We start from the raw sequence: 15458 nt of genomic DNA, 5'->3' as shown, positions 1-15458 counted from the left end.
AGCAGTGAGAGGCCCGCATACCGCAAAAAAAAAAAAAAAAAAAAAAAAGGAAATTCTGACACAGGCTACCATGTGGATGAACCTTACAGACATCGTGCAGAGTGAATAATCCAGTCACAAGAGAACAAACACCGCATGATTCCACTTACACGAGGACCTAGAAGAGTCAAATTCACAGAGACAGAGAGTAGGAAGGACCGGGCCAGGGCCTGGGGGAGGGGGAGGGGGAGTTGTTTAATGGGTAGAGTCTCTTTGGGATGATAAAAAAAGTTCTAGAGATGATAATGGTGATGGTTGCACAACACCGTGAATGTACTTAATGCCAGTTAATGTACACTTAAAATGGTAAATTTTAAGTTATGTACATTTCTCTACACAGATCAAAAAAGAAAAATCCCCTATGGTTTCCCTGCTTTAAATGCTCCAGTAAACTGTACCCCCCAAATTCAGAGTAAACCCTGACTCCTCCCCTGGTCCAACCTTGCCCACGCTACAGCCAGCTCCCCTCTTGCAGGTGCCCCAGTACCAACCACACCAGGTGCCTTCAGACCCTCCAAGGAGCCATGTTGATCCCTGCCCCAGGCCCTTTGCACCTGCTGTTCCCTAATTTGCTAAAGGCTGCCTCTTCCCCTTCCTTCAGCTCAATGTCACCCTAGCCCCACAGAGAGCTTTGGTTCCTTCAAAGCTCTCACTGCTCCCTTACATGGCCAGTGAGCTGTGAGCTCCAAAGGGGACCTCTCTTCTCCTCGGCCACATCAAATCCCCAGGGCTTGGGGCTCATCAGAATTTGCTAGAGGCAGAAAGGAAGGAGGGTGACGGAGGAAGAGAGGAAACGGGCAAGGAAAGGGGTTGTGTGAAGATCAGGAAAAAGAAGAAGATGCTGGGTGGGGGTGGGGGGTCTTGGTCTTCACACAGGGCAGGGGCTTCCTGGGGGAGGGTCTCCACATTCTTGCAGCCCTGGGGCAGGGTCAGGGGATTGGGCACAGCCTTTCTCACCGCGGCGGCCGCTCTGGGGACGAGGATGCCCCGGGGGAGCCTGATCCCCCCTGCCCCCCACTCCCCGGGTATAGACCGGGCGGGGGGGCGCACTCCATCTGCCAAGGGGAGGTTTCCACTCCCCGCAGAGGCAGCAGGTGCAGAAGGCCTGCATCCCCAGACGGCCAGGGGCTGGGCTCTGAGCAGGCCTAGAGCCAGCCAGGCCTTTGACGCCCCCGGGGCCATACCCTCATACTCCTGAACGCTCCATGGTGTCCAGTGTGGACCTGGGCAAACAGCCAGCACTCAGTAAATGCCTGAGGCTTGATGCACCCCAGTGCCCCTGGCCCTGACTCCGCACTGCTGTGGTGAGAGGCCGGGGGGCAGGGAGGGGCGAGCTGAGAAGGGCGCCCAGCGCGCCGTGATGACCCCTCCGGGGGCCTCCAGCAGGGCCGAGGGACTGGCCGGGGCAGCCCAGCTCCGGGCTCTGGGGTGGGGGGTCTTTTCTGGGGGGTGGGATCACGTCCGCCCGCGGGCTCTGCGGGCTGAGAGCGGGACAGGGCGCGCCCCAGGCGGGGCAGGTCCCTGGCACGTCCCCGCGGCCTCCCTCCCCGAGCCCCGGGAGGCCTGGCCCGGGCCCTCCTTCCCAGCAGCCTGGTGCTTCGCTTCCTTCTTCCTTCTGTCCTCGGCGCCCTCAACTGTGAAGGGGTAAACTCGCTGAGCAAACAGGCTGGGCTTGGCGGCCCACATCCGGGATGTCTCAATCCTGCGACCCCGGCGGCCCCCACGGCCTGCCCTGCCCGAGGACGATGCTCCGGCGGGGAAAGGGCAGCGTCGGGCCACGGCGCAGCCGTCCCCCCCCTCAGCCTTCCGGAGCGTTGACTGAGAGCCTACTGTGCGCCAGCTGTGAACAGATGGGCCAGGCCCCCGCCGCGTGGAGCGCTCCTTCCGGGGTGCTGGGGGGGCGGGCAGACGATGACCTTGCAGCTTGAGGAGATAACGTGCTCGAGGGCCGAGGCGCCCAGGCTGCCCGCACGTGGTGCTGGGGGGTGCGGAGCGAGGGGCCGGCCTTCGTGGGGACCGGGGCTGGCGGGGCCCCTCTGCCGGCTGTGCGGTGCTGGCCACCCAGGGCGGGCGGAGGGGCGGGCCAGCCTCGAAGGCGCCCAGCTCGGCTCTGGACCAGGGGCACCGATTGAGAGGTGAGCCTTCGGGGAGCGGGGAGAAGGCGGCACGGGGGCTCAGGCTGCGGGGCCAGATTCCGTGCTTCCTTCCTTCCTTCAGGTGGATTCAGGGGTCCGGGCTGTGCGCACTCCCCACCCACCCGAGGGACCAGGTGCCACGGCCTCGAGCACCGGCTGTTGGCCTGGAGCAAGGGCAGGCGGGCCAGGCACAGCCACAGCCTGAGAGCCCGGGAGGGCGGGGCGGCAGGGGTGCGGAGGGAGGGATTCCAGCGCGCCCTCCAGGCCTGTTCGGCAAGGGGCCCCGCCCAGCCCTCCCCCAGAGGCCCGTCCAGCTGTGCCCGCTGCAGTGGGGACAACTGGGTTGGCTGTGAAAGAGAACTCTGGAGACCACGTACCCCGCCCAGCCCTGGAGGTGACAGTGAGGATCGGGGAGGGGCAGGTGGAGGGCACCTGCCCTGGGGCCCCAGCAGCGGGCAGCGAGTGGGGTCTGAGCCCGAGCTGAGACCCAGGGCCCAGGTCTGCAGGAGCCCCCGTGCTGGTGCCGGTGCCGGAAACGCCCCAAAGACACCAGGAACCAAAAGGAGACGCAGGACCTGTGGGGCCATTGGCCAAGCTGGGGGGACGACGTCGGTAAAAGACGTTTAGAGCTTTAAGATGGGTTTTCCCTTCGCCCCAGAGATTCCACTTCAACAGGCTTATCAGAAAGACAAAGGCGGAGGGCAGGGCGGGGGGAGTGGGTACCAGTGCTCCGGGGCTGCTGTCCACCTTCCCGCTGACCAACGATGGAGCCGGGTCGGTCCGGCGCCCCCCCGCCCCCCAGCCGTCCTGTGCTCAGACACAGCAGGTTTGGGGTGAGGACGCCCAGTGGCTACGAGAGCCAGAGCCAGAGGAGGGAACGGCCGGGGGGAGTGTGGCTGGGGGGCTGCACCGACCGGGCCCCCCAGAACCTGCCCTCCCAGTCGGGGGAGCAGGCCTTCGTGGCTCCCGCCGGGGGCAGGTGCTGGGGTTTAGAGATCCCCGGCCCCCCAGTGTCCCCTGTCAGCCCCGCGGGGGGCCCCGGGGGCACATCACCGTGTACACGGGTCCCTGCTCAGCCTGCCGTTGGCCGGGGAACCCCAGGTGGCTCTGGGAACCCTCTGTGCCCCTTCCCTGGGGTTAACCAGCCGGCCTTGGGCATGAGGCGGGGGTCAAACGGGACCCAGGCTGGGAGCCCCTGGCCCCGCCTTGGCCAGGCCCGGCGTGCGGGCCGGGGCGTCCATCCTCAGGGCCTCGGTCTCCCCTTGAGTTTGAACTTGGTGACAGAGAGGAGCCCAGAGGCCTGGCAGGGTCCTGCTGGCACAGCTGGGAGCTCTGGGAGCCCCAGGAGCCTGCAGACCGGTACCCCGCTCCACACAGGGCACGCGCACCCCGCAGAGAGCAGGAGTCCCGGCCCCCCCCACCGCCAACCCCGGCCAGGCTGAGCGATAGCCTCGCGGCCCCCTGCTCAGCCCTCGGGGACGGGGGTGGTGAGCACGTCTGGGCAGCTCCCCCACGGCGCCTCTTCCCCTCCAATCCCCCTTGACGGCCCCAGCCGGGCTGAGCCCGCCTGCTGCCCACACACCGCACCCCACCCTACGGAGGCCGCCGGGCTGCAGCAAGGCGGGACCCAGGCAGGCCGAGGCGGCCCTGCTCTGTGGGGGCTTTGCCAGCTCCACCCTCCAGCCGCGTCCTCGCTTTCTCTCCTCACTCTCCGCAGCGGCAGGCTGGGCCGTGGGGGAGGGGTCCTGCACCTCTGGGGCCCAGAGCCGCAGAGCCTTCCTCCTCTAGGCTCCTTTGTGCCACGGCCCCTCCCCAAGAGCAAACACACGTGGCTGCCGTGGGGAGAGGACAGCACCCTGCGTGGCACAGGAGCTGGGCACGGGGCCAAGGCTTGCTGCTATATAAGCCCCAGGGCCCCCGGGGGACCGAGCATCGTGCCCCACTCCGTCCTCGCCGCCTGCCCGCCGCCGTGCCGGCCCTCAGGATGGGTGCCCAGCGCGGGTGCCGGGCCCTGGCGTGGGCCCTTGTGGTCCTGCCCTTGGTGCAGAAGGCAGGTAAGGCCTCAGCCCTCACCGCACCTCGTGGGCCCCCGCAGGCCACTCGCCTGCGTGTCTCCCGCCGAGAGCGCATAGCGCGTCCTCCGTGGGCCCTGCACGCCCCCGACTCCTGCCCCCCTGGAGCGCCCAGCCTGCGTTGGGAGAAGCGAGGTCCCCCTGGGGAAACTGGGGGTCTCAGCCTCCGGGATGGGACGGGGGCGCTCTGGGTGAGGAGCCTGGGCTGGGGGTTCTCTCCCGTTCCCGTGAGGCCCCCAGAGCAGAGCAGAGCAGGGGACGGCACAGGGGCCTGACGGCAGGGCCAGCAGCAGGGCTGCGTCTTCCACACTCCGCCCTCCAGGGCTGGCGCGGGGTCACGGCCCTCACGGCGGCCCCGTCCAACGCTGGCCCTGCTCCTGGAGCCGTGACTGCCCTGCGGCCTTTCTCATCCTCCTCACCTGACTGCCGCCTGTCTGGCCCTGTGGCACTCCAAGCGGGGAAGCACCGTGAGCCCTAACACTGTCAACACGAAAGATGCTGCCTGGGGTGGCCGCTGACACCCAGCGGGGCTGGCCTGGAGCCCTGGCTGCGGGGGGCCACCCCTCCCGTCCCCGGGCCCCACTACGGCACCTCACCCCAAGCTCGGGGGTCTGGGCAGGTGGGCACCAGCCCGAGGCTCTCTCCATCTGTGAAAGGGAGGTGGGGAAGGGGAGGGGGGTGTCTCCCAGAGCCCCCGCCCCAAGCCGTCTTTCTTGGAGGGCGAGCGGGGCTGGGTGCGAGGCCGGTCCCGTACGAGCTCCCGGTGGGGGTCCCGCACGGTTTGGGTGGCCGGCCAGCCTGCCTGGCCCAGCCGTGGCCCCGCTCAGCCCCGGGGCAGCAGGCCTGCCGTCAGCCCGCTCCGCCTCCTCTGGCTGGGGGCAAATCCCTGGGATGGGTCTGTGCTCCTGTCAGAAGGAGACGCGCGCACTGCACCGTGGTGGCGGGCGGGGCCTGGGAGAGGGAGCTGTGAGCCGGGCTTGACGCAAGACCTTAGTTCCCTGCCCAGGAAGCGGACCTGGGGAGCCTGGATGAAAACCAGGAATCCTAGCCGCTAGTCCACCAGGGGCCCGAGGCTAGAAGCAAGGTTCCCCTGGCCCTTGCCCCCACTGAAAAATGCATTTCTCAAGGAGGCGAAAACTGTAAAAACAGGTACAAAGTTTATTACTAGAGACACAGCACAACCTGTGGGACAGCTCACAGAGAAACTGTGTAGTTAAGACAGAAGCAAGGCAGAGATACCCTAATCCTAACCACCCCCCTCCCCCAGAGAGAAAGGGTGTGGGCGTCCCCCCTACTGAGGAGGAGTGCAGGAAAGAGGCCGTGAAGTCATTCAAATAGGGCAGTTCTTCTGAGTCTTTGTTTACCTCTGGCCAATTATCCGGTTTCCCTTTCCACACCCTTAACCGCCTTAGGACCCTCCCCAACACGCGCGCACAACCTTTAGCCAAGATGGACCCCAGCCCAGAGGCCTATGGGAGGCCTTGGCATCACCTATTAGGGGGTGGCGCCCCCTCCTTTTTGACCCCCAAGGAGCCTTTCTGCGCGTGCGTGCGCAGTGTCTCCCTTGCCCCAGGGATGGGAAATATGTGATCTCTTGATCTTTTCCTCAAACAAGGGTTAGCCCCTCTCTGTGCCTGCTATGACTGTTATCCTAAAGCGTCTACCAGAAACAAAGTCCAGCTATTTACCCCGTTCCTGTTGTTATTTCCATCTCCAAGTGCAGACTGGAGGCTGGTTGTAAATATCTAGCCCGGAGCCCACCTGCCTCCTGCCTCGGGAAATGTAAACAGGAGGCTGGTTATAAATGTCTAGCTTGGAGCCTATCTATCTCCTGCCTCAAATGGGTGTCCCCTGGGCCGGAGCCCCCTTAGGGGTGGGTGAGGTTGGGCCCTGAGTGGAGGGGCTTCCCATCATGGGACTGTGCACCCAGACCCCAGCGTGATGGGGTGGTCAACAGTGGGCATTTCTCTGGCCAAGCGCTGGACCCAGGTTCACTGGGCGGCCACCTGGCCCAAGGAGGGTGTGCCATGTGAGCCTGTCCGTGTGAACCCCCCTGATTTCTCGACCATGGGGTGGGTGCAACAGCGGGCGCACGCGGGAGGGGCCGCAGGTCTGGGGTCAGGGGTGGGGACAGGGGGAGCAGCCACGCTTCTGGGAAACGCAGTCAACTAGGGCCCTTAAGAGGGAGGAGAGAGAAATTCCAGGCCAGTCCCTGTGGTTCCCATGTCGGCGTCCCAGACGGGAAAGTCGCACAGGGAGTGGAGCCTGGCATGGTAGCTGCGGAGCCGAGCCCCAGCGCCACCGGGGACATGGGGACCTCTGGGGCTGCACCTCCCACTCCCGAAGAGGCGCAGGCTTGGGCTGAGCATGGAGACCCCCACGGACGTGATGAAGGAATTCTGAGGCGCCAGCCCGCGAACGGGGTGCCCCAGCCTGAGCCTGGGAGAGAGGGGCCTGGAGGGGGGCACGGTCCTGTCCATCAAGATTGTGGGGGCACCTGGACACTGGAGGGGTGTGCCTGGTGGCGGGGGACACACAGGTGACCTGGGGAGCCGTGCCAGCACCGGGGCCCCCAGGCCTCCCACCTGCCACGGCTGGTAGTTCTAAGGTGGAGCTGGCTGTGGTCTTGGTCTTCTGCTGAGTCACGCCCAGGAGCCTCTCCAGCTGTGCGTGTCCTCCTCCCCAACAAAGCCAGGCTTTGTCCTTCTCTGAGGGATGTGTGCATGGGGCCGAACGCTCTCCCTGGGGTGGCCTGGGGTCAGTGAGGCCAGCAGCTTTTCCTGATTCCATTCTACCCTGAGCCACGGCGAGATGCGGTGCAGACGGGGAGGGCGGGTCAGCTCCCTGCCGAAGCGCCCATGCCGGCGTCGGGTGCTGTTCACGTGGCCACCGTCCTGCAGCCCTTGGAGACCAAGGGACAGGTGGCTGATGTCAGGCTTCTCGTGGACTCCGGTTCCCTTTTCCCACAGAGACCCAGGGCAGCACGGGGCAGAGCTGGATGAGTCAGGAGGCCACCATGAACGGTGAGAGGGTGCACAGCGGTAGGAAGGGCCCCACACGGGGCTGGCAGGGGATCTGGGCAGGGGTGGGGGTGGACCCTTTGCCACATTAGCTACGTGTCACGTAGAGACCCTCCTGGATCCCATCTGCCCCCAGGACAGGACAGCGGGGGGGGGGGCCTAAGGAAACAAAGGCACGGAGCACACGGGCTCACACGCTCACATGCACTCACACTTGTGTGTGCACACATGTTCACACCCACACGCCTGTGCTTACATGAATGCCCACCCACTCACTCGCAGGCGTGGACACACTCACACGCTCAGACACACACACAATCGGGGAAACACGCAGACCTGGGCAGGAGCGTGTCCTGGGCAGATGGGTAAGGTCCTGGAGGGGACAGCGTTCGTCCCGGGCTCCCTCGCTGGCTCAGGGTTGGCCTGCGGCTCCCTGCTGCCCCAGGCTGGCCAGCGAGGAGGACGGGGGTCCCGGGAAGGGGTGTCCCGGCCGGTCCCTGCCCGGCCATGCTCGGGTGTGACCTGGCTCCCTCTGCAGCCCAGCGTGGGATCTTCGGCCCGCCCACCACTGGCTTCCGCACCATGAGCTGTAAGTGGTGGCCGCCCGCTGCCCACGGGGGCAGGGGTGTCTGCCAGCCTCAGGGGGTGGTCACAGACCTGGGGATAAAGCCGGGACAGTGTGGGCAGCCGGGAAGCTGGAGCTTGGCTGGAGCCGGGCCTTGGGCGTAGCTGGGAGCCATCCCTGTAGCTGGGTCTCCTGGGGGCTGGGACGCGGGTGCCGGTGTCAGGGGTCCCAGGGAGAATCCGGAGCAGAGGGGAGTGAGGAAGGGGGCGGCGGCTCCCCACCCCGAAACCGGGGGCCTGGTCCCAGGGAAGGCTGCCCTCCCCCACCGCGCACTCCCCACAGCCCTGAACGCGGCGCTCGGCGGGCGGGTGTGCAGCACGTGGGGCGACTTCCACTACAAGACCTTCGACGGCCACGTCTTCCGCTTCCCCGGGCTGTGCAACTACGTCTTCTCCGCGCACTGCGGGGCCGCCTACGAGGACTTCAACCTCCAGCTCCGCCGCGGCCTGGTGGGCTCCAGGCCCACGGTCACCCACGTCATCCTCAAGACGCAGGGGCTGGTGCTGGAGGTCTCCAACGGGTCCATCCTGGTCGACGGGCGGCGGTGAGCCTGCCCGGGCCTGGAGGGGCCGGGCTCCGGGGGGGCTGGGGTCAGAGCTGGCGGGGAGGGCGCTGGACCCGTGGGAGCACTGACCTTTCCGCCCCAGGGAGGAGCTGCCCTACAGCCGCGCGGGCCTCCTGGCGGAGGAGAGCAGTGCCCATGTCAGGGTCGACATCCGGCTGATGCTGACCTTCACGTGGAACGGAGAGGACAGCGTCCTGGTGAGGCTGCCCCCGCCGACGCCCTCCCCACCCAGGGGGAGCCCTGCGGGAGCTGGGCGGACGGCGGCCGGGGGCCCTGCCGGGCCCGCAGAAGCTGGAGCTGCCCCTCTCCCGCCCCCAGCTGGAGCTGGACCCCAGGTACGCCAACCAGACCTGCGGCCTGTGCGGGGACTTCAACGGACTCCCGGCCGTCAACGAGCTCTATGCCCACAGTGAGTGTGCAGCGGGTGGCCGAGCCCAGGCTGGACGGTCCCAGGGAGGCTGGGGGCGCAGGGTGGGGGCCTCGCCGGGACGCTGGGCAGGGAGCAAATCGGGGCGTGGCAACGCTTCCGGTGATGCCCCAGGGGGAAGTTTCGGGGGTCCTGAGCCGGGCGGGAGCTCTGCCCCCAGGGCCCCTCGGGGCCGCTGCATGGAGTGCCTCCTCTGTGCAGATGCCAGGCTGACCCCTCTACAGTTTGGGAACCTGCAGAAGCTGGACGGGCCCACGGAGCAGTGCCAGGACCCCCTACCCTCCCCAGCTGACAACTGCACAGATGGGGTGAGTGCCTGCCCGCAACCCCTGCAAATACGTGCCCCCCAAACCCAGTCCCACCGAGACGGGGGCGCTCGGGAAGCCCAGAGCAAAAGCCCTTCCGATGCGCTGGGAGGATCCCTCCTTTGGAAGTGGCCTAGCATCTCCAGGATCCCCGAAACCAGCAGAATCCACGAGGCTTGAGTGAGGACCTGAAGCCGGGGGTGGGGGCTGAACAAGGGGCACGGTCATTGACAGGTCGGCGCTGACCCTGCTGGGGCTGGCTGACGGCGGGCACCTCCGCCTCCCCTCCTCGGAGCCGCCTCCAGCACGGGGTCTGCACCCGTCCTGGGCACGCGCACCGTGGGCAGGTGTGTCCTGGAGCCCGGGGTGGCGCAGGGAGTCCGGGGCCGTGGGTCACCAAGCAGAGCTCTGCACAGAGCGGTAGCAGTTCTCAGTAGTTGAGCTGAAGGGTGGGTGGGTGGGGGGGGGGCTGGCCGGCTGGCTGGAGGGCTGGATGGGTGGGGAGAGGGGAGGGATGAGAAGATGGATGCCTGATGGATGATGGGCAAAAGCAGGTGGCTGGCTGACACCTCAGGGGAAGGGGCTTCCTGGCCCGGGGAAAGGCCGCAGGGCTGGGGTCCCCTCCGATACCGCACGGAGGACAGAGCCTCCAGCCTCTGTCTCACCAGGAGGGCGTCTGTCACCGCATCCTGCTGGGCCCAGCCTTTGCTCAGTGCCACAGGCTGGTGGACGCCGAGGTGTACGTGGCCACCTGCACCCAGGACCTGTGCCGCTGCCCCTCCTGCCCATGTGCCACCTTCGCGGAGTACTCTCGCCAGTGTGCCCACGCCGGGGGACAGCCGCAGAGCTGGAGGGGCCCTGACCTCTGCCGTGAGTGCCCCCATGCGCTGGGCAGGAGCCCAAGGCCCTGCACCCACACCGGGTCCCTGGGGAGAGTGTGAGGGAGGTGACCCTCAGGCAGGACACCTGGCACCCGGCTGGGGATCCGGGCAGGTGGAGCCCCTTGGGGGGCCCACGGTGAGAGGATGGGCAGGAGACCAGAGGAGAATATGAAAGGCCTGCGGGCCCCCGCGGGCCCAGGGGGAGGACTTGGCTTGGGCGCATTGAGCTGGGCTCAGCCCTGAACCCAGGTGGGGGCGGGAGGGCCGCCCCCAGAGGCTCGGGGCCCCACGCTCCTCTCCCCTCCCGCCTCACTCAGAAGATGGCTAGACGGGGCAAGAGGCGCCCCTCTGGGGACCCTTGGTGGCACATGGCAGGCGGGAGCAGGGTGGCTTCCTGGGGCCAAGCCCTGTCCTCCTCCCCACAGCCCAGACGTGCCCCCTGAACATGCAATACCAGGAGTGCGGCTCACCCTGCGCGGACACCTGCTCCAACCCTGAGCGCTCCCAGCTCTGCGAGGACCACTGCGTCGACGGCTGCTTCTGCCCCCTAGGCAGGTCCTCCGGGCCCCTGGGGACCGCCCCCCACTGGGCCTTTGCCCCCATCCGGTCACTGTGTTTCCAACACCTGAGCCCAGCCTCCGCTGACCGCTTGTGCCCCACCCCCGCTTCTCCCCAGGCACGGTGCTGGACGATGCCACCCACACGGGCTGCCTGCCCCTGCGGCAGTGCCCCTGCATGCACGGCGGCCGCCCCTACGCCCCGGGGGCCTCCTTCACCACCAGCTGCAGCTCCTGGTAGGTTCCCCCGGCCGGCCCTGCCCCTGCCCCGCCCCTGCCCCTCATGGGGCTCACCTCCTCCTCACCACGGCCCCTCTGTCGCGCCCCCCCCCCGCAGCACCTGCTCCGGGGGGCTATGGCAGTGCCAGGACCTCCCGTGCCCGGGCATCTGCTCCGTCCAGGGCGGGTCCCACATCTCCACCTACGACGAGAAGCTCTATGATGTGCACGGGGACTGCAGCTACGTCCTAACCAAGGTGAGCCCCGCCTGCTGCGCGCTCCCGGGGCCCTCAGGCCTCCTCCGCCCCAGGAAGGGTTCCACGATGGCCATCGGAGCGGTGAAGCCCCCTGGGGTTCCATTCCGAGAGGAAGCTCACACTCACGGGGGCCACGGGGCTCCCAGGTCTGGACAAGCTGCCCAGAGGTGACCAGGAGCCAGAGGCCCCCGACCCTGCAGGGGCTCCCTGGGCGCAGGGCACCACACGCACACAGCCCCTCCCTGCCGGGGTTGGGGGCTGGCCGACCCAGGACACGGGTGGGCTCTGTCCCGTCAGATATGTGCGGGCAACGCCCTCACCGTGCTGGCCGAGCTGCGGAAATGCGGCCTGACAGACAACGAGAACTGCCTCAGGACAGTGATGCTGAGCTTGAACGGAGGGGACACGGTGGGTGAGGGCCCGGCTGGGAGGGGGCGGTGGCAGCGGCCCTCCGCGGGATGGCCGGCCGGGCTCCTCCCCACGCTGACCGCGGCCCCGCCTCCTCTCGCCAGACCATCCAGATCCAGGCCAACGGCGGGGTGTTCGTGAACTCCATCTACACGCAGCTGCCCGTGTCAGTGGGTACGTGGCCCCCAGGGAGCGGGTCCTGCGGCGGCCAGGCGGGGCCTCCGGGTGGCGGCACCGAGCCAGCAGAGTCCCTCGCTAGTTCTTTGTGGCCTCGGGAGTCCCGGAAAGGCCCAGGGCTGGGTTCCCGTCTGCAAGGTGGGGCTGTCACGGGCCTCACCTGTGACCCTGTGGGGACCCGTGTGGCACACACTCGGTGCCCAGCCTCAAGGTAGCGTCCGCGGTCACGGCCCGAGCACACACGCGGGTTCCCGCCCAGCCCCCGGGCCCTGGAGGGGCGGCCGGGGTTCCCGCCGGGCGGCCCCCAGCCCTCGGCTCAGGCTCGGCTGGTCAGCACGGCGGCCTCTGACCGTCCCCCCCCCCGCAGCCAGCATCACCGTCTTCAGGCCGTCCTCCTTCTTCATCCTGGTGCAGACGGGCCTCGGGCTGCAGCTGCAGGTGCAGCTCGTGCCCCGCATGCAGGTGTTCCTCAGGCTGGACCCCTCCTACCAGGGCCAGATGTGTGGTGAGGCCAGCGGTGGGCTCGGGGGCCGGGGGGTGGGCAGTCAGGCCAGAGGGGGGACTGGGGAGTCAGCGGCTCCCCGGCGCAGCAGGGACCCCGGCACGGGAAGGCGGGCCGGGAGGATGGAGAGCAGGGCAGGCCGCCCTCACGGCGGGCTTCATGTGGGGGCTGCCCGCCCCCCCACCAGGGCTTCTCTGCAGATGGTTTTGGAACCAACGTCCTGGGATGGGGCTCTCCGGCGGGGCCACGGTGTGGTGGCGCCTGTAGGACCCGCAGGCGCCCGGGAGCCTGATGCCCGCGCCCCGCCCCCAGGCCTGTGCGGGAACTTCAACCAGAACCAGGCCGACGACTTCCGGACCACCAGCGGCGTGGTGGAGGGCACGGCCGCCGCCTTCGCCAACACCTGGAAGACCCAGGCCGCCTGCCCCAACGTCAAGAACAGCTTCGAGGACCCCTGCTCCCTCAGCGTGGAGAACGGTATCCCCAGCCTGGGGATGGGGGGCCTCGGGTTACCCCGCGGCCGGGCGTGGGAGCTGCCCAGCTGTCTCTCCCGGGCTCCAGCGAGGCCGGGGCTGGGGGGGGGCGGGGCTGGGGGCGGGGTCACCGGCAGGCTGCAGGCCCGCCCCCGGGAAGGCGCCCGCTGCCCTGTGAGCAGCGCCCGCGCGGCGCGGCTGGCGAGCCCCAGTTCCAGTTCGGTTTCCCCAGCGGAGGGGCCCCCACCGGGCCTGCGTATGCCGAGCGGCGGCTGCGCGGGCGGGCGGGCGCCGGGGAGGAGGTGCGGGAGGAACGTCGGTGACCGCCGAGCCGCGCCCGCGACGGCCCCCCGCGCCTGCCTTCCCCAGAGAACTACGCTCGGCAGCGATGCTCCCTGCTGACCGACCCTGCCGGGGCCTTCTCATCCTGCCACTCTGTCGTCAACCCTGGGCCCTTCCACTCGGTGAGACCCTGGGGGGGTGGGGTGCTGGGGGCAGGACGCGCCCCCACGCCGGCTCCCTCTCTCGGCACCGCCCACGCCTCCGTGGCCGAGGGTCACCCCACTCTAGGGACGTGGCCACTGCTGGTGTGCTCGTTGCCTGGGGCGGCCGTAACAAAGGGCCACAGGCTGGGGGGGCTGGCAGCCGGAGGCATCTACCCACTGCCCGGGCCCTGGAGCCAGAAGGTTAAAATCACGGTGCTGGGAGGGTCCCCTGGGGGTCCTTCCTGCCTCTCCAGCTTCTGGGGGCCACGAGGCTGCATGACCCCAGCCTCTGCCTCGTGGCCTCCTCCTTGTGTGCCTGGGTCCAAAGCTCTCCTGTAAGGACACCAGGTGTGTTGGTCCAGGCCCCCCCTAATGACTTCATCTAACTCCGTCACATCTGCAGACCCCGTTTCCAACAGGGCCACGTTCACTGGCCCTGGGGTCCTGATGCGGACACATCCTTTGGGGGGACACAACTCGACCCGACAGTTGGCTCACAGGCCGCTTCTCTGGAAGCCAAGGCCCTAACGCGCCTGTGACTCCAGCCCCCCGGGAGTGCGTGTCCACAGCTGGAAGACCCAGGCCCGCTTTGGGGGGCTGCACCCCCTGCCAGCACCCTCCCGGCCAACTCAGCTCCAGAAACCTCCTGCCTTCAGTCTCCCCCCACATGCAGCTCAGCCCGTGACGGATCTAGAACTCAAGCCGAGCCCTGTCCTGGTCCCGCAGAGACCCCTCCCTTGGACCCCGTCCTCAGCCTGGCCTGGCCTCTCCCATCCCTCAGAGCAGCACATTCCTGCCCGCCCCCCACCGTGGCCTTACGCCAAGCCCCCTGCGGGAGGCCCTGCTGCCCTCTGTCTCCCGGCCCAGACGGGGGTCCCGGGAAGGATGGACATGGAGAGAAGGGTCCCTGGTGGCCTGGGGTCCCTGACGTCCCGATGCCCCCGCAGAACTGCATGTTTGACACGTGCAGCTGTGAGAAGAGCGAGGACTGCATGTGTGCGGCCCTGTCCTCACTCACTCACTCACTCACCCACCTACCGCGGTTCTGAGTCTGTCCTGTCCTCCTGCTCCACGCTAGGCACAGGGGCTACACCCAGCGAGTGAGTAGCCCGCTGGCCCCCGGGTGCAAATGAGAAACTGGTGTCTAAGGCTGACTACACAGGGCAGGACCGCTGGGTCACAGAGATGAGGGGCTGTGGTCCTTCCAGCACCCCCGCCCCCCAGCCCAGGGACGTGACTGCAAGATGCTCTGTGCACGTTAGTGGGGCCCCTGTGAGGCTCGGGGAGGGGTCCTGGGGAGGCAGGCTCTCCAGCAGCAGCGTGGGGGAAGCTCGCCGTGTGTGGCCTGGGCTCCCTGACGTCCCGATGCCCCCGCAGAACTGCATGTTTGACACGTGCAGCTGTGAGAAGAGCGAAGACTGCATGTGTGCGGCCCTGTCCTCCTACGTGCGGGCCTGCGCCGCCCGGGGCGTGCTGCTCGGCGGCTGGCGGGACGGCGTGTGCAGTGAGTGTCCGCCGGCCGGCTTGACGGGGGGGCGGGGATGCGGGGGGACCGGAGACGCTGGGGCGCACCCCCCACCACCTGTCCTCGGCGAGAGCCTTAGTCCTCCCCACCCCGTCCAGGGGGGAAGCCAAGTCTCGGGCCGCTCCAGCCCCAGCTCGGACGTGGTCAGGCGGGGCTGGACGGGCCGCCCGGCCCCTGACCTGTATGTCGCCTGCCGGCCCCCAGACAAGTACGTGAGCAGCTGCCCCAAGACCCAGAGCTACGCCTATGTGGTGGACAGCTGCCAGCCCACCTGCCGCTCCCTAAGCCAGGCCGATGTCACCTGCGACGTGGCCTTCGTGCCCGTGGACGGCTGCACCTGCCCCTCGGGCACCTTCCTGGACGACACCGGTGACTGCGTGCCCGCCGAGGCCTGCCCCTGCTACGCCCGTGGCTCCGTGCTGGCTCCAGGGGAGGTCCTGCACGACAATGGTGTGGTGTGGTAAGGGGCCCCCTCCCCGCTGTCACCCCCTCCCTGATGTCATGCCCCCCACCCCACCTGCTCCACACACAAAGATCTCCGTGCCTCCCCCAGGTGACTTTAAAACACAGGGGACTCCCTGGGGAGGGAAGTTGACCCCCGTGCACCCCTTAGTCCTTCTGAGAGGGACCCCTCCTCTGGCCCGGGAAGGTGTTCCGAGGGTCTGGGGCCTGTGGGGGGCACGGTGTGTGCCCTGGAGGGCCCACCTGGGCGCACCCCTGTCCTGGCCTCCTCCGCCCCTCCCCCCCTCCCCCTCCCCCTCTCCCCTCCCCTCTCCCCCTCTTCCC

At 68.0% G+C, this 15458-nt stretch overlaps 1 protein-coding gene across 1 annotated transcript in view; it reads left to right on the top strand.

The window, feature by feature from the left end:
* Positions 1 to 2938: 2938 nt before the first annotated feature.
* Positions 2939 to 15458, top strand: part of MUC5B (mucin 5B, oligomeric mucus/gel-forming) — a 40308-nt gene continuing 27788 nt past the window's right edge. The window contains exons 1-21 of the mRNA XM_055079563.1: positions 2939 to 3153; positions 4158 to 4437; positions 4569 to 4713; positions 6177 to 6318; positions 7216 to 7269; positions 7712 to 7781; positions 7996 to 8435; positions 8539 to 8653; positions 8775 to 8865; positions 9085 to 9191; positions 9857 to 10058; positions 10495 to 10620; positions 10746 to 10863; positions 10964 to 11102; positions 11400 to 11510; positions 11615 to 11684; positions 12055 to 12192; positions 12502 to 12666; positions 13032 to 13126; positions 14525 to 14651; positions 14877 to 15132. Of these exons, the coding sequence (XP_054935538.1) occupies positions 2939 to 3153; positions 4158 to 4437; positions 4569 to 4713; positions 6177 to 6318; positions 7216 to 7269; positions 7712 to 7781; positions 7996 to 8435; positions 8539 to 8653; positions 8775 to 8865; positions 9085 to 9191; positions 9857 to 10058; positions 10495 to 10620; positions 10746 to 10863; positions 10964 to 11102; positions 11400 to 11510; positions 11615 to 11684; positions 12055 to 12192; positions 12502 to 12666; positions 13032 to 13126; positions 14525 to 14651; positions 14877 to 15132 (3206 nt within the window). The remainder of the gene's footprint in view (positions 3154 to 4157; positions 4438 to 4568; positions 4714 to 6176; positions 6319 to 7215; positions 7270 to 7711; positions 7782 to 7995; positions 8436 to 8538; positions 8654 to 8774; positions 8866 to 9084; positions 9192 to 9856; positions 10059 to 10494; positions 10621 to 10745; positions 10864 to 10963; positions 11103 to 11399; positions 11511 to 11614; positions 11685 to 12054; positions 12193 to 12501; positions 12667 to 13031; positions 13127 to 14524; positions 14652 to 14876; positions 15133 to 15458) is intronic.

The sequence above is a fragment of the Physeter macrocephalus genome, chromosome 18 (assembly GCF_002837175.3).
Source record: "Physeter macrocephalus isolate SW-GA chromosome 18, ASM283717v5, whole genome shotgun sequence".
NCBI lineage: Eukaryota > Metazoa > Chordata > Mammalia > Artiodactyla > Physeteridae > Physeter > Physeter macrocephalus.
The sequence above is the reverse complement of the archived record's forward strand: the minus strand, read 5'-3'. Positions and strand labels throughout refer to the sequence as shown.